The sequence below is a fragment of the Pecten maximus genome, chromosome 18, assembly GCF_902652985.1.
Source record: "Pecten maximus chromosome 18, xPecMax1.1, whole genome shotgun sequence".
NCBI lineage: Eukaryota > Metazoa > Mollusca > Bivalvia > Pectinida > Pectinidae > Pecten > Pecten maximus.
The window spans coordinates 112,232-138,308 of NC_047032.1; the positions used below are offsets into that span (position 1 = coordinate 112,232).

Below are 26,077 nucleotides of genomic sequence, written 5' to 3' on the forward strand. Positions count from 1 at the left end.
AAGCAATGTACAAAGATGTAGTATTATCTGAATAAGAAGACATGACTTAGTTCACATCTCAATGAACACCGAAATATAATATAAAGCAAAATTAAATGTTCAAATTTCAAGTGAAATTTCATTAGAATAAAAAAAAGTATCAAATTTTGTTAAAGTTTTCTGACTTGTGGTTGTAACAAAGATAATCATGCAGTTGCAGTGCATGACCATTCAGAATGACGAGCGTTCATAAGAGTTTTAAAGTTGTTAAAATGTGCCACATTCAGATATTCTCTTAATTAGTGATACATTCATTGATTGAACAAAAATATATCAAAATAGATATATATTGATTTTATTCTTACAGTCCCAGGGTATTTATTGTGTTGGGCAGTAGTCATATCAGTCATTGTGCACCTCAAATTAACAGATATTGCACAAGATTTAGAAACTGAATTGATTTGTTGTAGGTGATGATGACAATGCTCATACCACAACAGATGTGACAGTTCAAGCTCCCACAGATGTGACAGGTCAAGCTCCCACAGATGAGACAGGTCAAGCTCCCACAGATGAGATAGGTCAAGCTCCCACAGATGTGACAGTTCAAGCCTCCACAGATGAGATAGGTCAAGCTCCCACAGATGAGATAGGTCAAGCTCCCACAGATGTGACAGGTCAAGCCTCCACAGATGTGACAGTTCAAGCCTCCACAGATGAGACAGGTCAAGCTCCCACAGATGAGATAGGTCAAGCTCCCACAGATGTGACAGGTCAAGCTCCCACAGATGTGACAGGTCAAGCTCCCACAGATGAGACAGGTCAAGCTCCCACAGATGAGACAGGTCAAGCCTCCACAGATGTGACAGTTCAAGCCTCCACAGATGAGACAGGTCAAGCTCCCACAGATGAAATAGGTCAAGCTCCCACAGATGTGACAGGTCAAGCTCCCACAGATGTGACAGGTCAAGCTCCCACAGATGTGACAGGTCAAGCCTCCACAGATGTGACAGTCCAAGCTCCCACAGATGTGACAGGTCAAGTGCCCACAGATGAGACAGGTCAAGCTCCCACAGATGAGATAGGTCAAGCTCCCACAGATGAGACAGGTCAAGCTCCCACAGATGTGACAGTCCAAGCTCCCACAGATGTGACAGTCCAAGCTCCCACTGATGTGACAGTTCAAGTCCAAGCTCCCACTGATGTGACAGTTCGAGTCCAAGCTCCCACTGATGTGACAGTTCAAGTCCAAACAAATGTGACAGGTCAAGTCCCCACATATGTGACAGGTCAAGCTCCCATAGATGTGACATGTCAAGCTCCCATAGATGTGACAGGTCAAGCTCCCACAGATGTGACAGGTCAAGCCTCCACAAATGTGACAGGTCAAGCTCCCACAGATGTGACAGTTCAAGCCTCCACAGATGTAACATGTCAAGCTCCCACAGATGTGACAGGTCAAGCCTCCACAGATGTGACAGGTCAATCTCCCATAGATGTGACAGGTCAAGCTCCCACAGATGTGACAGGTCAAGCTCCCACAGATGTGACAGGTCAAGTGCCCACAGATGAGACAGGTCAAACTCCCTCAGATGAGACAGGTCAAGCTCCCACAGATGTGACAGGTCAAGCTCCCACAGATGTGACAGGTCAAGTGCCCACAGATGTGACAGGTCAAACTCCCACAGATGAGACAGGTCAAGCTCCCACAGATGTGACAGTCCAAGCTCCCACAGATGTGACAGTCCAAGCTCCCACTGATGTGACAGTTCAAGTCCAAGCTCCCACTGATGAGACAGTTCAAGTCCAAGCTCCCACTGATGTGACAGTTCAAGTCCAAACAAATGTGACAGGTCAAGTCCCCACATATGCGACAGGTCAAGCTCCCATAGATGTGACATGTCAAGCTCCCACAGATGTGACAGTTCAAGCCTCCACAGATGTGACAGGTCAAGCCTCCACAGATGTGACAGGTCAAGCTCCCATAGATGTGACAGGTCAAGCTCCCACAGATGAAACAATTCAAGCTTTCACAGATGAAACAATTCAGGCTTTCACAGATGAAACAATTCAAGCTTTCACATATGAAACAATTCAAGCTACAAAAGGTATGACGGTCCAAGCTCCCACAGATGTGAAGGTCCAAGCTCCCACTGATGTGAAGGTCCAAGCTCCCACTGATGTGACAGTCCAAGCTTCCACAGATGAGACGTCAGAGACTGTTCAGGATCCTACAGATGTGATATTCCAGGCTTCCATGTTTGCCTCACGTATGTAAAATTTTTGACACTAAGAAAAAATAATTGTATTCCCTTAGCATGTATATATAAAGAGAGAGAGAGCAGAGGAAAAATATGCTTTTACCTGTCTGTCTCATATGACAGTGTACTAGTGTAAACATACATATTTTAGCGCATTTCGCACTTAAAACATGGCGCTAATTGTTTCTGTATGTTGTTCTCAAATGCATATATTTTGGGTGCACCAATTCATCAATGCACTTAGCTATTTATATTTGGCATTATATGCTAAAATAAGTACGTTTACAGTATGGGCAATAGTTCAAAGCCTCTTTATCTGATCTTGCTCGAGCTTACTACAATTACTGAATTCATTTGTTGTAGGTGACGATGGCAAGGCTGGTACTCCCACAGATGTGATTGCCCAAGCTCCCACATATGAGACAGGTCAAGCTCCCACAGATGAGATAGGTCAAGCTCCCACAGATGAGACATGTCAAGCTTCCACAGATGAGACATCAGAGACTGTGCAGGATCCTACAGATATGACAGGTCAAGCTCCCACAGATAAGATAGGTCAAGCTCCCACAGATGTGACAGGTCAAGCTCCCACAGATGTGACAGTTCAAGCTTCCACAGATGAGATGGCCCAAGCTCCCACATATGAGACAGGTCAAGCTCCCACAGATGTGACAGGTCAAGCTTCCACAGATGAGATAGGACAAGTTCCCACATATGTGACAGGTCAATCTCCCACAGATGAGACGTCAGAGACTGTGCAGGATCCTACAGATATGACAGGTCAAGCTCCCACAGATAAGATAGGTCAAGCTCCCACAGATGTGACAGGTCAAGCTCCCACAGATGTGACAGGTCAAGCTCCCACAGATGTGACAGGTCAAGCTGCCACAGATGAGATAGGTCAAGCTCCCACAGATGTGACAGGTCAAGCTCCCACAGATAAGACAGGTCAAGCTCCCACTGATGTGACAGTCCAAGCTCCCACTGATGTGACAGTCCAAGCTTCCACAGATGAGACGTCAGAGACTGTTCAGGATCCTACAGATGTGATATTCCAGGCTTCCATGTTTGCCTCACGTATGTAAAATTCTTGTCACTTATAACAAAGAATTCTTTAGCATATATAGAGGAGGGAAAATATGCTTTTGTTCCTGTCTGTCTCATAATTATGACAATGTAATATAGTCCAACCCACTTAATACAAACTCTGATAATACAAAAACTCGCTTTATACGAATTGAATGAAAATCAAATCCCCCGCAAACTGTGCACAATGTGCTTATATTGTTTACCCACTTAATACGAATCGGTTACGACGAAAACCCTGGTAATACACAGACATGCCAGGGTCCCTTGACCACTGTTTGTGTTGTTTTAAACCCACATAATACGAAGTGTCAAAGTCAGAGCCAGCCAAACGTGACACAGGTAAGTTTTCATGACCTTTGTCTCGGACCGACCCACGCGCTGTTTAGAAAGTGTATACAACTGTAGGACCCGGATGACAACACCCCGTAATTAGAATCATGACTTCCCTTGCTTAAGTTATCATGGCTGAGGAATACCTTGGTATTAGCTCGAGATTCCTGAGGATTAGAGCTCCACGAGAGAGATGATGATGGTACTGACCCGGAAACACATGCGATACAGATCGCGCGGCCCGCGAATGCCTTGACAAGTTGAAATCATTCATTCAAAATCAAAATGACGTTCAAGATTGTGTTTTCAAAAATCTCTTATACCTGGATATATTTGTAAGTAAGGTCAGCTCTGAAAGAGTCAAACAAACACTGGTCAGTGATTATTTCGCAGCTGCAAAACGTGATTAGCGCGATCGTGATATGACATTATGTTGCCGTTGTAGGCCCATTGTGCATTGGTAGGCCAACTGTAAATAACTAAAGACTGAACGCCACGCACTTACAATGTACAAAGTTTTGAATATTATATTTTTTATATTAAATTAATTAAATTAACATCCAATTTTGTTTATTTTTAGTGAGAAAAGTGTAACATGAAACATGTGTATACAACCATGTACGAAGTGTACATGTGCTGTTCCTGCATACGTGGTGTGGCACATTTGAAATAGGACCCCACATAATTCGAAACCCGTATAGTACGAAAACATTTGAGGGGTCCCCAGAAATTTGTCATAATTGGGTTGGACTATAGTTCAAAGTCTCTTTATCTGATCTTGCTTACCACATTTGCTCACTAAGTCAAAAAGTCTGTTTACCTTAAAAAAAGATTAAAAAAACATTTAGTTGTTCTTTATGTGATCTTGCACAGACTGACTACAATGGCTCAACATCACATTTAGAAAGATGAACCTTATTTCAAGGTCAAGGTTGTGACATCTGCCAGTGTTGATTATAAAAAAAGTATGAAGGCTGTTTATCTGATCTTGCTAGATCACAGAATTCTGTATTGATAGACATACATGTTTATCTATGTATACTTTATTTATTTGCAGGAAATAGAAGAAGAATGAAATCAGATCCAGCAGTTAAAGTTACCACAACAGGTAAAATTTGTTCCTGTATGTGCATTTATGCTATTTTTAGTCTTTGAAATCTGATATTAATGATATTCCACCAAATTTACAGAATAAGTTTACATTCTTGACAAGTGCAAAGCATGTTATAGAATCTGTACAGAATATTAACAATCTGTCTCACTCATGAATGCAAATGATAGTTAGGCCATTCTGGTTCTTAGGCCTGTGTTCATTTTATTTTGGGAATTTTATCGCAAAATTTTACGTTTGCATGTCACAAGACTTTCTGACATTTGACTTTCAAGTTTAAGCAAATAGGCGTATTTAAACATCTGTAAGATCTGCTCTATGTATACATGTATTACATACTGTTAAATTCAACTTCAGGCTTCACCTGCCATTTATGTGATCTAACATACAGACGTCAGAGCTCGCTACAGATCCACAACGACAAATGCCATCCAGGTACATATTAATATTGAAATATTTGATGATGAATTTCTAAACTTCTCCATGCTTTTAAATATAATAAGTAATAACTGACAAAAATATTGTTTTCAATGCCATTTTTGAAGTGGTATGTCCCTATACAGTGCAACTTCCGAAAACCGAACCTTCTAAAAACCGAACACCTCTGAATACCGAACGAATTGTCATTGTACGGAATTGGTCTTTCTTTATTATAGTATTAAAAAATTTCCAAATACCGATCCTTCTGAATTCCAAACACCGGACCGATTTTGTGTCCGGTTCCTGTTAAAATATACCAAAAAATACTTCTGAAAACCGGCCTTACCTGAGTGATTATGACACGTAGTCATGTCAGTCAACCGTGAAACAACGACTGTGACGGGTATTGTGTGAAGCCTTATTGTCTCGGGACTTATGTAGGTGATTTGTACAGGTATCCAATATATACCCCAAGGGGGCATTATGACGGAAGGCCTAGTGTATAATCCCCACGACAATTATGAAACAATGACACACTTCATTAAAGTGCATCGGTTCGTTTATCTTCTCAATGCAAGTAGAACTAATTTAAATGAGGCCCAAAGGGGGTTGTTTCGTAAATGAAGCCCGTGATGTGTTTTTTTAGACAACAGCGATGTCGGTAATATGACCAGTATCAACTGATCAATTGTAATTGATATTGAAACAAAGCATCTTCACACCCTTTAATATTATTCGATGTGTAAAATATTCCCTTCCGGACTATCTGCCCCATCCACATGACGAAGCTTCACTGGATGTAACAAAATGTAGGTCTATCATAAAGTGTTGTTGTGCATGTGGAAATACTGTTTAAAACTAAAGTTATAGTCATTTGCCTTTCTTATATATTATGCAATATATACATTGATTAACTTTCATAATATGCATATTATTCAGACAAACCAGATTGTCTACGTATGTATGTGCCGGTTTGTAATCGGGTGCATTCTAATAAAACATTGTCCGACCAATTATATCTGGAATTCGACCGGTCATTTTTCGATCAACTTCTCCAAACTGAACCCTCTGTAAACCGAACAAATAGTCATGTCCCATGCATGTTCGGTTTATAGAGGTTCCACTGTATATCTATCGTGAAATAGTCTGTCCCTGTCATTGAATGATTGATATTACTCTATGATTAATGATGGTGGATACCAAGATCCTTTCAGAATATCTTGTGACACAAAATGCCCCCACAATATCTGTAAGTGTAAAACGTGTTTGAGAATATAAAAAAAAAATAAACATTTATATTCCAGAATGGGAATTTATGGGTGGTATTTGCCTTTCCCCATACAAATATTACCTACATGAACATGTAATAGCATATAACATTGTATTGAAATTTTCTAGTTTTAGAGATGAACCTAGGCCTGGAGGAAGAGTATTCAGAAGATGACAGTACCGATGATCCTAATATCGAGTGTTCAGATGATAGCAACCGTGATCCTAATTTCCAGTGTACTGAAAGCGAAATTGAACATGTCACATCTAATGATGACGGTGACTTTGATGAAATAAAAATAAGGAAAAGAAAGGCCATTACAGAGGCTTTTGTTGATCACAATATTGCGAAGAGAAACTGTGCAGAAAAGGAATTTGATGACCACGTTTCAGACAGTGAAATGTCTGATGTTATCGTCAATGAGTATGTTCCTGGAGAACTTGGACCTCATTTCAACATTGACACAGACATTACATCAGGAGGAAACAATACAAATGAGAGTACTAAGTACACCAATGACAAGTGTGGTACACCAATATTTGGACTGTTGCCAAAAAGCCAAAAGAAAGAAGGATGTAAGCAAGTGTATGATAAACAGAATTGTTGCACATTCTGTGGAAAAATGATCAAAAGCAAAATTTCACGTCACCTTTTGAATGCTCATAAGCTGGAACCAACAGTCAGCAAAATATGGCTACTACCGAAAAGATCAGAAGAGCGTACAATTAAGTTGGAAATGCTTGCCAACGAAGGCAACTTCAAACACAATATTACAGTTCTACAAAAGAAGGAAGGATTTCTTGTAATGGGGAGAAGAGAAACAACAAGGAGGAACACATTTCAATCAGGTGATTATTTGCCATGTGAATATTGTAGAAAATTTATCCTCAAAAGTACACTCTGGTGGCATCATCGAACCTGCACTGTTAGAAAGTTTTATGAGAAATCAGTTGGAGTAAATGAGAACAAATACATAGAAAGTGACAGTGATCCAAACTCAAACAATGCTGTACGTCGTGGACGCCATCTATTGCATAGTGCATTAATGAAGGACTCTGATCAATTTGTGACAAAAATGTTGGATAGAATGCATAACGATGAAGTCAAAGACATTGTTATACATGACAAGCTGATAAGAAAATATGCAGCATTGCGTGTGGAAGGCCTTGGTTCTGAAAGTGACCAGAAAATTAATGATATCCACAGGGTCTCACAGTGTTGCCGGACATTAGGAAGATTGATTTTACAATGTAGAAAAGACAACCTTGCTTCAATTATCAGTCTGGACACACTCATTTCACCAGAGTATTTTGATCTTGTTGTCGCATCAACCAAATTGATGTCTATAGACACAGAAAATCCTGCTGTCTCTTTGGGCAGGTTTATGGGAAATATTCTGGATCATATCATACAAGTAAAAATTGGAGATGCTTTAAGATGTGGAGAATCGGATGAGAGTGGTAGATGCCAGAAAGCGACAGGCTTTCAAAAGTTGTTTGAAGCCGAGTGGAACTACAGAGTGAACTCAGTCTGTGTAAAACGAAAAAACGCATTACACAGACAGAAGGTACAGACCATTCCTTTGACAGAAGATCTGAAAACGCTCACAGAATTCATTATGTGCAACATAAGAGAAACATCCACAGCACTGCAGAAATGCCCGACACCTTGTGATTGGACAAAACTTGCCAAATTTACCATGTGCAGGTTGATCCTGTTTAACAAGCGAAGGCGGGCTGAAGTCAAAGACTTGAAAGTTCAGGACTACGAGAAGAGGCCCAACTGGCATGAGGATCAGCGTGGTGAATTTGACCTGGCATTATCACATGCGGACAAAGTATTAGCCAGCAGGTATGTTGATATATATACAAGTCTTGTCGTAATGACTATATTATATTCAATAAATTAAAAATTTAAATGAAAACATTCATATCTGGACATAACACCAGTATGTTAGTTTCTACTTTACAAACAGTGTACATATTTATATATAAATCTAGGTTCTCTTTATAGCAATGTCTGGATAATCTTAGTTTGTGATTACTGGTAACAAGTTACCACAAGCCTGTGTCTTGCCATTTTGTTAATTACTGTGCCTACACTTTGAATAATAATTTATTACATTGTATTAATTGCAACTTGACTATGTTTTTTTGTAACCCCAAAATCCTGGGGAGAAACCGTATAATAAAGTAAATCTCAACATTGTGTTCACAGAGCCTCATTCTGGATTTAGACAGAAAGGTTTCTGTCATATCCACACATTGGTAATTTGGTTAGAGATTCATATCCTAATGCTATCGTTTAAATTTTTTTTTTTACAGGATTACTGGGGATTTTCACTCCCACAAAAGTGCTGAAGGATGTGCACTGATGTATGCAATACTTTAATTTGGTACTTTCAGAAGATGTCAATTGACAGCTACATGATTATATGATTTTAAGTCCTGTCTCCCAGGAGACTGGGTAGTTGGGTTCCAATAAATGATTAAATTGGGTCATCATTTGTGTTCATTAATTGTTTTCTTTGTATTTGTATTTTGTAGAATGGACATGGTCATTTCAGCAGGGAAGTCACGGAAAAATGTGGACGCATATGTCCTGCTGCCACCAGACAGCAAGGATGCCATTGACCTCCTTAACAGCCTGAGAGATAAAGTCGGGATCAGATCCATCAACGAATACATATTCGCTAGGGTTTGCTCAGAGACTCCGCTGACGGGCAACACCGAGCTCAGAGAAATTGTTGACAGTTGCCCCAACCTTCAACATCCTGATAGAATCAGCTCAACATCACTTAGAAAATATATAGCCACAGTCTCTTAGGTTTGTTATTTTAAATTGATTTTGTTTAGCTATAGCCTAAAAACGTTAAGATTAGATGCTTTACTACTATGTGAAGAACATCTAGAATTACTTACTTTAATATATATTATGTTCATTATGGATATATTGTTGGAAGATGACTTGCGTGTTTGGTAGTTATCATGACAGCTGGTAATATATACAGGTACAGTTATTGACTGTGTTGAAGTTTACATGTGGCGATACAGAACTGCAGTGGCCAACTATTTTGAGCGACACAGAACTGCAGTGGCCAACTATTTTGAACCAAAGGTAATTTAATAAGCAAATGATTGTACATGTCTGTATAGTCGAGTAAATCAAACTTATTATAATAAGTAAGGCCACATCAACCAGTTTAGGACGTACGTAGGTCTGTCTGGGTAATTTTTAGGTCAGTTCTGGCCTAACTATAAGACCTATATATACTGCCCTCCAAAAGTTCCATTACACTTTTCAGACAAAATATTTTTAAATTCAGTTAAAGCAGTTATAAACTAGTCTATCGACAATGTGTATTGGTTATTTAGAATGCTCAAAATGAATGTTAATGAAATATGTTTTCAGAGATTTGGAAAAAGGAAACTAAAACAGTTTTTTTTGGAGGGATTGTATTTATCAATGAAATGTAATTTGTTATGGTACAAATTTAATATCATGAGGTGGAATATTTTTGAAAATATTTGCAATCATCACTGACAAATGAATTATCTCCAAGAAATTGCAACAGGTTTAATTATTTTATGGGTTTAATTTTTGTTATATAGGATAATATAATGTGTCACAGAACTTTTGGAGGGCAGGGTATAGGGCCATATAATTTCACATACTGATACATTTCAATGAGTAGTGTTGATTAAACAAGTTTTTGATTACCTTGACCCCAGGATATTGGTATAGTTTCTACGTTCAGGTTTGTTCTGGTTTGACTTGACCTAGAGAAATGCTTATTGCTGACATAGCCGGAAATGGGGTATCCATGTTTTACAAACAAATTTCTAGTTGTTTATTTAACATTTTATTGATGATGAAACCAGGGGACTATAGTTTTCCTCTCCATCCGTCTGTGTATAAGGGGTCTAGCAGCTGAATTATTTCTTGGGAATACACTCTTATATAAGGACCATAATAATGTTTACCTCAAGAAGTTTTGAGTTTCATTGTGTTAACTTGTGATGTCAATGTCACAGTAACTATTCCAGGACAACATATTAATGAAATAGGCAAAATGTTCTCCAGTTATGGATCAGAGTGAAAAATTGATTTGGATATTTCTTTGACTTTAGATCCTGGATATGACTGATCCGGAGCTAGAAATGCTTGCAACGCATCTAGGGCATGATGTCAAAACCCACAAAGAAAACTACAGACTGTCACATTCAACCCGTGAATTGACAAAGGTATGTCATGCAGTAATTGTACATATGCATGGTCAGATGGTAGGCCATTTAATTCGCCCTTAAATATGTGCATTTATGGTCTGTTAATCGGTTTTGTTCGTCCATCTGACCTTGGACAATTTTTGTTATAGGTAAAAAAAAATTTTTTTTTTAAATACAGGATGGATTATTCTCAGTTATCATATGTACACATGTAGCTTTACCTCAGTCTTTTGCTGTGCAAGTCTATTTTGGGATTAAACAGGGATACCATGGTTGACAACAATATATTTTTGAATTTGACAGTGATTGTTTTATCACTATTTCTGATTTATAAACAACCATAACACTAGGATACAGTTAGCACTATTTCTTGAGAAGTGCTGCGTACATGTCATTCTCTCTTATATTGTACAGGGTTTGCACTGGGCATTTCATAAATGGGGTCCTTTTCAGATAAAATTGGGTCCCTGCGAATAATTTGAATGGAGTTTCCAGAAAAAATGGGGTCCTTTCAATTTTCTATACTTCAAAAGGCTATGGGGATGGCTTCAACGCAAACCCTGATTGTATGTAGGTTTTTCTTGATCCCTAGTGTTGTGCATAGTCCATTTGAGAAAAAAACAAAATGGCTGACGGATGGCCAACTTTGATTTTGGTCACCATGAAATGTCTATTTTGATCGTTTTTATCGTCTGCATGTAATATTTCCAACTTCTGAAACAACTAAAATAATTTTGACCAAATTTAGTTGTGATGGGGTAATCAAAGTTTCTTTATTCTGTATTGTTTATAATGTCAGGATGCCTTTGGCTTCAGTATTATCGTTATGGAAATTTACATGTACATGCGTCCACAGAGAAACTATCCACATGTCTTAGACTTGTATGTTCATTCTAAGTTCATATACAGGAATATTTCATATAAGCCTAAAACTAACGGTGTTTACATAGTCAAATGTCTACAATTCTATATATAGCTTTGCAGTCAAATGTCTACAATTCTATATATAGCTTTGCAGCCAAACATTCCACAGGATAACTTCAGCTGTCACGTGACTAATTACGTGATCATCACAAATTGGCCAAAATGGCGGTTATGTCTAATGTAACTAAACCAGCGACCGTTCACAGTTTCATATGTATTTGTATGTCCCTAGAATACGCAGGACTTATAAACAGGAATTGAAGGCAAGTTGTAACAAACTTAGCATTGCCGTTTTTCATGAGGATTTTATTAAATAAGAATATTATTTGTTTATTTGAAAAGAATCTTAATGATTATGATCCATGACTGATGTACTGGTGTCTTGTTTGTCAAAACTATATGTATATGTCTCGTCTGACAGCACGACCACAGTTTTCTATCAGAGGTTAAAATATTTGCATTTTTAGGTCACCTGAGACAAAGTCTCAAGTGACCTATTCTAATCGCCTGTTGTTCGTCGTCGTCCGTCGTCTGTCGTGCGTCCGTAAACAATTTACATTTTCAACTTCTTCTCCAAAACCACTGAAACAAATTCAATGAAATTTGGCAGGGAGCTTCTATGGCTGAAGGTCAACCAAAATTGTGAATTATATGGTCCCAGAACCCCAGGGGCCTGAGGGGTGGGGCCAAAAAGGGTCAAATTAACAAAAACTTCAAAAATCTTCTTCTCTACTCTCAGATAAGGTAGAATCAAATACTCTTCATAGATGGAAGGGTCTTAAGGTGCTTTACCAAAATTGTGAATTTCATGACCCTGGGGTCTCGCGTTTGCCCCTGGGGAGGGGGTAAACTTTACTATAGTTTATATAGGGAAATCACATTTTTGACTAGTATTGGTTGGATTTCTATTGGAATTTATTCTAACTTGGTTTAAATTATCAGCATAGGATGACAGTTTGATGGTATGTACATGTTGGCCCTGGTTGACCCCCAGGGGCTGATGGGCGGGGCCAAAAATGGTCAAATTGACTAAAACTTCAAAAATCTTCTTCTCTATTCTCAGATATGGTAGAATCAAATACTCTTCATAGATGGGAGGGTCTTAAGGCACTTTACCAAAATTGTGAATTTCATGACCCTGGGGTTTCACGTTTGCCCCAGGGGAGGGGTAAACTTTACTATAGTTTATATAGGGAAATCACATTTTTGACTATTATTTGTTGGATTTATATTGGAATTCATTCTAACTTGGTTTAAATTATCAGCATAGGATGACAGTTTGATGGTATGTACATGTTGGCCCTGGTTGACCCCCAGGGGCTGATGGGTGGGGCCAAAAAGGGTCAGATTGACTAAAACTTCAAAAATCTTCTTCTCTATTCTCAGATATGGTAGAATCAAATGCTCTTCATAGATGGAAGGGTCTTAAGGCACTTTACCAAAATTGTGAATTTCATGACCCAGGGGTCTCGCGTTTGCCCCATGGGAGGGGATAAACTTTACTATAGTTATAGGGAAATCACATTTATGACTATTATTTGTTGGATTTATATTGGAATTCATTCTAACTTGGTTTAAATTATCAGCATAGGATGACAGTTTGATGGTATGTACATGTTGGCCCTGGTTGACCCCCAGGGGCTGATGGGTGGGGCCAAAAAGGGTCAGATTGACTAAAACTTCAAAAATCTTCTTCTCTATTCTCAGATATGGTAGAATCAAATGCTCTTCATAGATGGAAGGGTCTTAAGGCACTTTACCAAAATTGTGAATTTCATGACCCAGGGGTCTCGCGTTTGCCCCATGGGAGGGGATAAACTTTACTATAGTTATAGGGAAATCACATTTATGACTACCATTTGTTTTATTTGTTTTGAAATTCATTCTAAATTTGTTAACATTATCAACATGGGATGACTGCTTAATGGCATGCACATGTTTATGGGCGGCCGTTTTAGGATAAAATACAGACACTACTTAAGTGCAAAAACTTTTGCACTTAAGTGCAAAAAAAATAACATAATGGCAAAAAATTACATAATGGCAAAAACTTTTTCACTTAAGTGCAAAAACCACATAATGCAAAAAAAACTCTTTTGCCATTATGTAGTAATCTTTTTACATTATGTACCTGCGCACATAAGTACAAAAAAATTCTTCGTATCCCTCTCTTCAAAATGGATCGTTCCAGTAATACTAGAACTCTTTAGCACTAAACAACACAAATGTTATCCCTTGTCTGCGCATGTCGGGTGACCCTTAAATACATGTACGCCATAGGAAAATGTACGCCATAGGGGTTTTCGCACGCCATAGCAAAATGTTAACGATATATACACAAAATAACTTGTTTTTTTTGCGTTGGTCTACCTCTTTTACAGGTTCTGATGAAGTTTCATTAAAAAAATGTACACTTTGTAAAAAAGTCGGTCTTATTTGCGTAGCCAGGATGAAGCGCTTTGCACTACATACTACATACGTGTTTCTGCACGCCATAGTAAAATTCAAGAGTTGTTTGTGCAAAATCAAAGGATTTTTCAAATTGTATGTGTATTATACATGATATAGTAAAGTTTCATTAAACAAAAATGTGTATTTTGTACGAATTTCGGTATTTTTTGTCTATCGTAATTTCAGGTCAATTCAAGGGAAGTAACTCTTACAAAGTCCTCAGAGACATGAAACTGGACCAGAATGGGTATTAAGGTGTTTATCGCTTATAAATTGTGTTATTTCGCAGTGTTTTGATTCTATTACATATTGAAATACCTTCTTTTTTTTACCAAAAATACATTTTAAAGGCATATATATAACCCTTACATTTACAAAATGAACAAAACCAGATTGGACACTATTTAACACTTTTAATTTATAAAAAAAACAAAGATATTAATACAGTCCATATACTGCAACTTTGAAAACCAATCATGATTTATTGTGTTATATATTGTTATCAATGGCAGATATATAGTTTTATATACAATAAAGTAGTACACAAAACATTTAAAGGAATTAAACATTTAAAAGGAATCGGATATTTATATTATTATATTATATACACAAGCAGATAGATCTGAAATCAAAATATTAATATGACACAGACAAAAATAATGATAATGGAAACAACATCAATCATAATGTTTACATTTCTAACTCGCAACAATAAAGTTGATTGAATAATAAAATATAAAATAAAATATGATTATCATGAAATGATTCTAGTTAATAGTTATGATTTTTAAGATTAATCGCTTGAAACATATTGTAAATTACAAAGCATAACATGACATATTAAAGATGTTTATCAATTTCAATCAATTATACAAAAACTGGTCGTCTCAAAGCATGGAACTTGGTCCTGAGTCCTGAGTTGTTGAAATGCACTTGGTCACAGTCAAAGTCCTCTAGTAAGCAGTTGTTCATTTATCTTCTTCCGTTGTTTCTCAAAAGAGGTCGTTGTCAGGCCGGGGGACTTGTCAGAGTTACCACGTCGCACAATCTCTGAAAAGTACACCTCCTGAATTCCAGCGTGATGTAGGTCCACCTGCAGTGTCGGAAATCTCTGGAACATGTAGCTGGGGATAATGTCACCGAGATGTCATTTCCTCTTAGTTGGATGAGTACAACATCTAACACTAGTATGAATAAATATAACATTTCATAATAGTGGACAAGATTGGAAATTAAATTTAAATACTAACTTTGACAGTTATGATTTTTTTTATATATATGTAACTTGCATTTTGGGAATTACCCAACAAATAGAGATTTTGATATTTTCTTTTCTAAAACACATTTGTTATCATTATTTTCCTTAAGGAAACCTTAAGTACAAAAAACTTTTTTTTTCACTTGAGTGCAAAAACTTTTTTTTACACTTAAGTGCAAAAAACTTTTTTTTTACTCTTAAGTGCAAAAAAACTTTTTTTTACACTACTTTTTTTACACTTAAGTGCAAAAAACTTGTTTTCTCACTTGAGTGCAAAAAACTTTTTTTTACACTTAAGTGCAAAAAACTTTTTTTTCACTTAAGTGCAAAAAACTTTTTTTTACACTTAAGTGCAAAAAACTTGTTTTTTACACTACTTTTTTTTACACTTAAATGCAAAAAACTTTTTTTTACACTACTTTTTTTTACACTTAAATGCAAAAAACTTTTTTTTACACTTAAGTGCAAAAAACTTTTTTTTACACTTAAGTGCAAAAAACTTTTTTTTAACACTACTTTTTTTTTCACTTAAGTGCAAAAAACCTTTTTTTTACACTTAAGTGCAAAAAACTATAAATTTATCCCTAGATTATCATCCATTTACATTATCAGTCCTGGGCGGGGGGAGGAGGCTTTTACTTTATATTTTTTTACTAAAAATTTCCTGTAATTGTAAATATGTCTAAATTAATCTGTAAAAGCATGTGAAGTGTCCTTATTCCTTCACTGTTTACATTATTTTGGTCATAAATGTTACAGTTAATCCCATTTATTATGCTACACTCCCGGAAATGTCGATATTCGCAATGACATGTGATACTCTTTGCAAAATAGGAATATTTCTTTAATCAATACTTGGGGTGTGACATAATAATTCAACCAGCACAGTTTCAAGCTCTGGTTTTCAGCTTTGCATTCAAGTCAAATGCAGTTGCATTTATTTCCACAAAAAGTAAGTAAATTCATAGATATTTGCGTGGTAAAGACAGTACTATGTAATATTACCATAACTTGTTACCAAACATATACTGGAAGACGTGGTCAAAGAAGGTCTACTGTAAAAAACCTTCTATTATGGTTTATATTTCACATTGATCGATTGTACCATTTAAAATCAACAAAGCTTTTTTTTATAATTGTTTCACTTCTATATGTACGGGTTACTTCCCTCATCACTACAGCTAATTTCGATAAAATTGTTTACATTCTTTCTTTATATTAATTGCCGAGCATTTGTTACAACTGTGGACACCTCCATAAAATTCGTGTCTCGGGCGACATTTGTCCGTTATAATTTATTTATTTATGGGTTTTACGTCCGCTATTACGGCCTTACGGCCTTTCAGCTGACGAGTGGCTCGGTTACAAGATTAAGAAGCCGCCATATTGTTTACGTATCGCTAGGGCACACTGCAACAGTATGCATGATTTGATTGGTCGATACGAAATTGATAGAACTTCGCCCATTGGTCGACCAATCATTGTCCTTCATTTTGGACCAGTCGAAAAAATTACTTCGGTAGGTGAATTTCTTGTTGGAAACCGCTTTATTTTTTTGCACTTAAGTGCAAATAATTTTTTTGACACTTAAGTGTAAATCTTTTGCACTTAAGTGTCAAAAGAACATAATGGCCATTTGGCTTTTTTTCCACTTAAGTAGTGTCTGTATTTTATCCTAAAATGGCCGCCCATAAGTACTCCTAGCTCTTGTGAGATGTGTGAATAATGTGTGGATAATATTTCATGTGAAGGATTCAGAACATGTCAGTGTTGATTATCTATATGATGATATATATGTAAGTATATCGTATGGACATCACAGACAACTCTCAAGGAAACAAGCATTGAATTTGAAAATCACATTATTAGTGTTGGAATGTTTCATATCAGATAGGCCCTCAGTTACTTGTATATAATGACATGAATTGTATTGCCATCTACCTTTTGGGACACAGCTCTGCTAATTAGTCCCCTAGCCGGTGAAAATTGGGGAAGACTATAGGTTTCCTCCCCAACCGTCTGTCATATTCCGTTCACTCTGTATTTTTTCTGCACTTTCTCAGCTCTGCTTCAAGGTATTTTGGTGAAAGTTGCTATGCAACTTCAGTGTGAGTAGCTACAGATCAAGTTCAGGTTTTTAGGTTAAGGTTAAGTTCATTGGTACTATTTTTAGTGGGGCAGTTAATTTAAGTATACTTGTTTCCTATATCTCTGTCTTTAACTGTACCACCTGTTTAATGTATTTATGGATAATTTCAAAAGGGTACCTTAATTATTATAGTAAATTCTTGGAAATTGCTGAAACTTAAAAAAATGAAACTTGTAATTAATATCAGCATGAGTATTAGAAAGTTGACTACTGTAAACATAATAATTTTAAACTTTAAAATAGAGCAAATTTTACTGAATTGAAAGATTATGGTAATAAAGAATGGAAAAGATTATGGTAATAAAGGGTGGAAAAGATTATGGTAATAAAGGATGGAAAATATTATGGTAATAAAGGATGGAAATGAGTGCAAAATAATGTTAATTAGTGGTATCTTTGGTCGATCAGCATGAAAACTGCTAAAGTACTGTTGTGACCTCAAAAGTTATAATGTTTCAGTTTATGGTGTTCCATGCCCTGTTTCAGTTTATGGTGTTCCATGCCCTGTTTCAGTTTATGGTGTTCCATGCCCTGTTTCAGTTTATGGTGTTCCATGCCCTGTTTCAGTTTATGGTGTTCCATGCCCTGTTTTGCTTGTACCTATTGATCCTTCCTAATTTGTACAGGTTCCTTTCAGTTGTCCATTATTGGCATAGCTCCTGAATTAATCTGTTTCCTGTTTTTTCATATATTAAAGAGAATAATTCCTGAAAATAGCATTTGTACACAGAATTTAAAATACTGCAGTATCTGCAATGGTTAGCTTTTCACAAGATGTCTTCTGATTTTTTTTCCTGGCAATATAAAATGTACTCAAAGGAGAGAAAATCAAATTCAATTTTATGCATCTTTTACAAGAGCAAATGGTAGATAATTGTTCTTTTTTAAAAAGTTTGGTATTATATATATAAATGTAATAACAAGAATCAGTTTAAATCAGTGGGGTCAAAACTTGTCTGGGAATTTTTTCCTTCTTTATTTAACCTTATGTTATTGGCATAAGCCTAGGATAATTTAGTTTTGGTGAGTGAAATTCAATATAACCATAATTGTGAAGAATAAAAACACTATGGTACTGTTCCGTTAGGGCCAAAGTTCCAATATCGCTCTTTCGCTTCTTTGCTCCTTCCCGTTTAGAGCAAAGGAGCGCTATTGGGTTTTTTGTTAATGATACAACATTATAAATTTTGAAATGTATTTGCTGTTTCAGTTCCACACATAATGAGTATATTGAAGTTCTTGTCAGTGAGGATGAAGAATTACAGCAGGTCATGGACACAAGTTCCATGGAGATGGTTGAAGAGTAAATTTATATTAATTACATATAAAACTAGAAATTGTTTCGGAACAATTTGACGGGCTTTTCACTATTTAGCATAAATGACCTAAAGGCTTGGTATTTCCAAACATAAAAAACTATTTTAGAACACTTGATAGGTCATCCACATTCTAGTTTTGATTAATCTGGCATCTGAGATATTACATTTCAACAAAGGAGTGGACGAAGGGAAATAACTTGTACAGCCTTGTACGAGTTATCTCCCCTCGTCCAACTAACGTTATATCTCAGATGCCGTTATATATCAGATGCCAAATTAATTCAAAATGGCGTTCCGCGTTAATGGTAAATGTTACCGAAACACCAAAAAAAACATGAAAATCATCAGAATAACATTTTGAATCACACTTAAATTTCTTTTTTTGGAAAAAGATTAAAAAATGAAGATTTTCTAAAAATAGACTTATTTGACCCCATAGCGAACGCTTTTATTTGACCTCTGACCCTAAAACTTTTATTGAGTAAAAGCTAGAGCCAGGCATTAACTACAAATAACATAATTACCTGACCCCTGTAAAATGAAAACTTTTTGAGTTATGGGCATTTTAAGCTTTTTAATACATGACGTCATGGCGGCCATCTTGGATTTCAAATCAACTTAGAAAATAACATAACTTGGCCAGGACAATCCAAGGATTATTTCAGCTAAGATTGAGCTGAATGCCACAGGTGGAACTTGAGAAGAAGTTTAAAATGTAAAACTATTTTTAATATAGAATATATAGTGGAAATTCAAAATGGCGTATACCGGAAACCGTATGTGTCACAGAAAAACTGAAAACGTCAAATTTATCAGAATGACATTCTACATCATACTAAGAACTTTTTTTGGAAAAAGATTGAAAAATGAAGATTTTCTAAAAATAGACTAATTTGACCCCATAGCGAACTCTTTTATTTGACCTCTGACCTTAAAACTTTTGGTGAGTAAAAGCTAGCGCTAGTCATTATCTACAAATCACATTATTACATGACCTTTGTAAAATGAATACTTTTAGAGTTATGGCCATTTTAAACTTTTCAATACATGACGTCATGGTGGCCATCTTGAATTTCAAACCAACCTAAAAAATAACATGACTTGGCCAGGACAGTCCAAGGATTATTTCAGCTAAGATTGAGCTGAATGCCACTTGTGGAACTTGAGAAGAAGTTTGAAATGTAACACACTTTTCTATTGAAATATATAGGGGGAAATTCAAAATGGCGTACATCAGAAACCGTATGTGTCACAGAAAAACTGAAATCGTCAAATTCATCAGAATGACATTCTACATCATACTGGGTTTTTTTTTGGAAAAAGATTGAAAAATGAAAGTTTTCTAAAAATAGACTAACTTGACCCTCAGGCGAGCTTTTTTATTTGACCTCTGACCTTTAACTTGTAATTTTATAAAAGTTAGCCCCAAAGGTACTTTAACATAATATCATAACATGACTCTTGTTTCTTGAATACTTTTCGAGTTATGGCCATTTTAAACTTTTGAGGTATGACGTCATGGCGGCCATCTTGGTTTCTTGACCTACTTGAAGATGTTGCTGTCACCCCTTCAACTCATGCCATATACAATAGGCATAACTGACTTGGCATACCTTTTACCATTTTCCCACAATTTGTGTCACAAAATAAAATGCAGAAGAAGAAGAAGAATAATAATTAAATAAGTATTTATATAATAATCCGAATTTTTATGTTAATGACCGTAGCGACTAAACAACAACTGTTCTGAATACATAATGACAAAATTAGATGATCTGACAATACGGGAACATTGTACGATGTTTACTTGCCGAAATATACGCAATTTAATTCCAATCCAAACCGCCTCCCAGCTTCAGGTCGCCATCTTTGTTAAAATCAAAGCATCTGTGCGTTTAGCAATTATTTACAATGAACTTTAACGTTGTACTCAATATTGATCACGTTACTTTTATTTAGACGTTTTCTATTTCTTTCGCTTCATTTCATTTAAATAATTGTTTTAGATTTCCCAGTAATTTCGCGGGAAATGAATTTGATGACGTAGGAAGCACACATGCTATAGAATCAGGCATCTATAGTCGATAAGTGGAGGTTTGGAGTGGATAACACTTTGGTCCATTAGCTGTATGACATTTCGTGGCGTCGGTTATTAGAACGTGACCCAGAAAACACGACGGTAATAAAAACGGAAGACCATTGAACATTACCGGATTATTTTCGCACTTTTTGAGACACCATTGTGCTAAATTACAATGGAAAGTAACAATGATTTAATTTATAGCTATCGTATCGTAATCTATATGTAGTTGGGCAAGACCTACTTTCGTTTTACAGTTTACGGATATGGTCATATAAATAATTCATCTTCTCAACCATAGTCGAATTACTTCACGGGATAGTTTTATCAAGTATATTTGTACTTCTCATTTACAGGGTGCATCTTTGTTTAAAATTGACTGGTCTGCAGGTGTGATCTGGCTAGTCTCAGCAGACCCTGACCCCAGGATCCCGTTACTATCGTATCCCTTTGTAAACACTTCATAATAAATGTAACTACAACTTTATACCTTCTGAAAGAGACGTGTATATGATATACCATATTTACGTGGATGGATACTTCAGCATTTTAAATACTTTGATATATAAATACTTATAACCGGTAAGCTTGTAATAATTAAATAAGTATTGATATAATAATCCGAATTTTTATGTTAATGACCGTAGCGACTAAACAACAACTGTTCTGAATACATTATGACAAAATTAGATGATCTGACCACACGGGAACCGTGTACGATGTTTACTTGCCGAAATATACGCATTTTAATTCCAATCCAAACCGCCTCACAGCTTCGGGTCGCCATATTTGCTCAAATCAAAACATCTGTGCGTTTGAAAGAGTCAGTACTGCAAAGCTTCTAAATGATCTTGTGTTACAAATTTTAAGATTATAATAGAAACGAAATATGGATTTTAAAATAATTTGATTTAAATTACTTATGCATTAGGTTAGCGAATCGTAGCAATTACTTACAATACACTCTAATGTTGTACTCAATACTGATCACAATGTTTTTATTTAGACATTTTCTATATCTTTCGCTTCATATCATTTTAAGAATTGATTTAGATTTCCCAATAATTTCGCTGATGACGTAACATTAAGTCTACAGGCTATATAATCAGGCATCTATAGTCGATAAATGGAGGTTTGTAACACTTCGGTCCATTAGTTGTATGATATTTCGTGGCGTCGGTTATTAGAACATGACACGGAAAGCACAACGATAATAAAAACAGAAGATCATTGAACATTCCCGGATTATTTTCGCAATTTTGAGACACCAATGTGCTAAAATACAACGGAAAGTAACACAGATTTAATTCATAAGTTAGCTATCGTATCGTAACCTACAGTATGTAGTTGGACTAGACCTACTTTCGTTTTACAGTTTACGGATATGGTCATAAAAGTAATTCATATTCTGAACCATAGTCGATCTAATTACTTAATTGCGGGATATTTTATCAAGTATATTTGTACATGTACAGGGTGCATCTTTGTTTAAAATTGACTGGTCTGCAGGTCCGATCTGACTCCCTCAGCTGACCCTGACCACAGGGCCACGTTAATATCGTATCCTTTTGTAAACACCTCATAATAAATGTATCAACGGCAGAATCGTCTGGATTACAATTTTTACCGTTTAAATACTTTAATATATAAATACTTATTACCGGTTAGCTTGTAATAATAATAATAATAATAAACATAACAGAAACAATAGGTCTTTTCACCACTTAGGTGAAAAGCCCTAATTATAATGTACTCCATCAATACTTCAATTTGTACAGTTTTTAGCCCCAATCATCAGATGATATGCTTTTAAAATTGCTTTCTTTGGTGGTCCATTCATAAACAACCTTTATCACTGTTTCTCAGAAATTACTAGAGGGATCATTCTCATATTTCATATGAAGTTTTCTCAGGGGTTGCAGTGGCCGAGTGGTTAAGGTGTCCCGACACTTTATCACAAGCCCTCCACCTCCCGGTCACAAGTTCGAAACCTACGTGGGGCAGTAACCTGGTACTGACTGTAGGATGATGGTTTTTCTATGGGTACTCTTGCTTTCCTCCACCTCCAAAACCTGGCACATCCTTAATGACACTGACTGTTAATAGGGCGTTAAGCAAAAACAAACCAAACCAATCCCCATTTGGGATAGAATTCATATATGGGTTCCCCATGCCCCTAATTGATATGCAATGTACCGTTTTTGAAAGGATATATGAAAAGCAAGATGTAATAAGGGTGTCTTTCTCAGTAGTCAATTACAACACACTACTAATTAACATGTTCTCAGTTGATTTCTAATGTGATACTGACATTCAAATAGAAAAATACAACCTATGAACAATAATTTATAAAATCCTCAATGGTGAACATAAAGATCCCTTTGGATCTCTTGTATTGCATAACTTATGTATACCCTGATTAGAATATTTATTTGATTATGGTATCCAAAATGTTAGGAGTTTTATTTGGTTGTATGAAATTTGTTATTTTCTCTTTTCTTTTTCTTTTTTGTACACCAATTAATCAAAGCTGTTGAGAGAGGATCTGTGTCAATCACATGAAATTAAGGAACACAGAATTAAAAATATACATATTCATTTTCACTCTTAATACTACTTAATATAAATATATAAATTAATTTTTAGGACCCGATCTATTGTCCATTCTCCAAATTGATTTTAAGGCCTAGATACCTGATATCATATTGGGCCTGTAACATGCTGGGGTGAAGAGCTGTTAAGTTTGTTAAAATAAATGACATTGACTGTCACAGGGTCAAATATGCACAAACCTTTTAATGATTTTCAATTTAACCAAGAGGCCCAGTGACCTGATATAGGCATGTAGCATACTGAAGTGAAGGGCTAGTAAGTTTGTTAAGTATATATTTACATTTACACTGCAGCCCTACAATATAACTTTACCAAGCTCACTTGGAAGTTCTCAGTCCATAACTTCCAAATCTTTATTATGACGTCATTATTATAGTGACGTCATAATTGTAACGTCGGCGATAACGAAAGATGGCTGTTGAAAAGGCTGTTCCGTCTTTGACGATAATAATTTGTTTATTCATTATCAGAGTAAAGTTCCTGGATATAGTCTTTCAAATTCGTTGTCAAATGTAAGTATAAGCACTGAACTGCTTTCATTTGGAAGTTATGGGCTGATGAATGCCAACTGGACAAAGGCAAATTCAACATGAAGCGCTAGCGCGCTTCATTAAATTTGCCTTTGTCCAGTTGGCATTCATCAGCCCATAACTTCCAAATGAAAGCAGTTCAATGCTTAAATGACCATGACCTCCAATCAAGGTCACAGGGGTCAAATATACAACATATTATAACTTGGGTAACTATTAATTGTAATAAAATGAAATGTTATGTAAATATATGGAGCCATACAACACAGTGAGACCCTTGTATTATATCCCAAGCTTCATGTAGAACTAATTTTGCAAATCATATTGTAATTAGCCTACTTTTTTACTTTTCAGGTCTGTGAATTCAGGAACTTCAGATAAACCTTTTTCAGACTTACTGAGGGAATTCAAAAAAAAACCCATTTGTTTATTGGACAAGCAGGAAATAATCATTTCAAGGAGAGCAGTTCTGAAAAGCTGTTTCAGGGCTCTGAGACGACCCTATTTTGACTTGAAATGCAAAGTATATGTCACGTTTTTGGGTGGATAGGGTATGGATCACGGTGGACCTAGGAGAAAGTTGTTTAGGTAATGACTTACAAACAAATCGGCCAACACCTATAGATTGAAAGTAAGGTTTGTAACTGTCATCCAATAACATAATGGAGACTTTTGTGAAATTATAAGAAGGCATCATATGATATCGATGCCTTAAGCTTATTGACTGTTATTTCATTTATAGGTTCATATTGCTCCCTACTTGTTCATGTTCAATTTGAAGACTGATTGGAAAAACAAAATGGTGGATATACAGCCATCTTGAGTTTTAACACTGAAGTTGGCTACTGCTATTTTGATCTCATATCTTGTTTTTCCTTGTTACCAAATGTATCAAAGTAAGAGGGAATTAAAGAAAGAAAACAGCAGAGAAAAGATCAGTGGTTCATTTGACTCGTATAGATCATTAGATGGTGGGTGCCAAGATCTCTATGCTAAGATCCCATAGGGATCTTTTTGTTTTTGTCAAAGAAGACACCATCTACAAATCTACAAATTCCAAAATATGCATTATTTATGCTGAAGCAGAAATATCAAAAACAAATTATCAAGAGTTTTAAAGATTAGGTTTTATTGAATTGCACAGGTTGGCTGTGAGCTAATGGCCTCCAGTCTCTTTGAAGGACCGGTAGACGGGAAAACCTTCACTCATAGCATCTAAAATTTGGATACGAAGGAATACCTGTTGGCTAGCCGATTCAGGTTGGCTTTAGTTTGGCTCTAGATGCTCCTGGTAAAAGTTTGAGTACTGATTTGTACAATTTGATGACGGGAGAGCCTGATGTAAACGTTAGCACATCGTTTGATCTGGATCTCCTTACAGATGAGGATGGCAGAAACATATTTAAACAGGTATGTTAAGCAATCCAGAATATCATTACAGTGGATATAGAAACTATTTTTAGCTCTCTTGGTCTGAAAGGCCTGTGTTGTTATGCCATGGCATGTCGTCTGTCATTTGTCAACCTTTACTTCAATTGCTACAGTCAAAAAGTCCTGAATGGATTTAAACCAGATTTAGTCAGCAAGATCCTTTGGGGAAGGGGAACATATTTTGTCTAAATGGTGAGTTGGGACCAGTATAATGAATTGCCAATGGCATGTGAACATTGTTGGTCAGGGTTGTTCCAGGAAAATATATATATGGGAAGGGAGGAAGGCACTTTAAAATTAGGGGACCCACCTATAGAAGTAATTAAAAATTTTGTTGACCTTCCCACATATCCTCTGTTTTGTGAACAGTGCCCTGATATATAGAAGCAGTCTTAATGTAAAAAATGGTACAGACACATCACATACACCCAACAACAGAATCAATTTATTTCTAACCCCACTAACCCATAGATGTGATTTTAATTTGAACCCACCCCACCACATGTAATATATTAAGTGCCTTCCCCAGTCCCATATGTTTTCCCGGAACAGCCTTCAGAAGGCTGTGTTGTGGCTATCTAAACATAGACATTTCTTATGTCAAGTATCAAGTAATTGAACTAACTATTTCATTTA

The 26,077-nt window shown here is 36.2% G+C and overlaps 1 protein-coding gene across 4 annotated transcripts in view; it reads left to right on the plus strand.

Moving 5' to 3' along the window:
- The window catches only part of LOC117316908 (mesocentin-like), a 68,492-nt gene extending 43,906 nt beyond the window's left edge, over positions 1 to 24,586 (plus strand). For 2 of the 4 annotated variants that reach the window (XM_033871685.1, XM_033871687.1), the window contains exons 2-10: positions 450 to 2,249; positions 2,604 to 3,317; positions 4,717 to 4,767; positions 5,128 to 5,205; positions 6,589 to 8,311; positions 9,007 to 9,286; positions 10,591 to 10,704; positions 18,679 to 18,771; positions 24,365 to 24,586. In XM_033871685.1, coding sequence (XP_033727576.1) covers positions 450 to 2,249; positions 2,604 to 3,317; positions 4,717 to 4,767; positions 5,128 to 5,205; positions 6,589 to 8,311; positions 9,007 to 9,286 — 4,646 coding nt within the window. In that variant the 3' untranslated portion in view covers positions 10,591 to 10,704; positions 18,679 to 18,771; positions 24,365 to 24,586. The remainder of the gene's footprint in view (positions 1 to 449; positions 2,250 to 2,603; positions 3,318 to 4,716; positions 4,768 to 5,127; positions 5,206 to 6,588; positions 8,312 to 9,006; positions 9,287 to 10,590; positions 10,705 to 18,678; positions 18,772 to 24,364) is intronic. The other 2 variants (XM_033871688.1, XM_033871686.1) reach the window with 2 other exon arrangements.
- Positions 24,587 to 26,077: the final 1,491 nt, after the last annotated feature.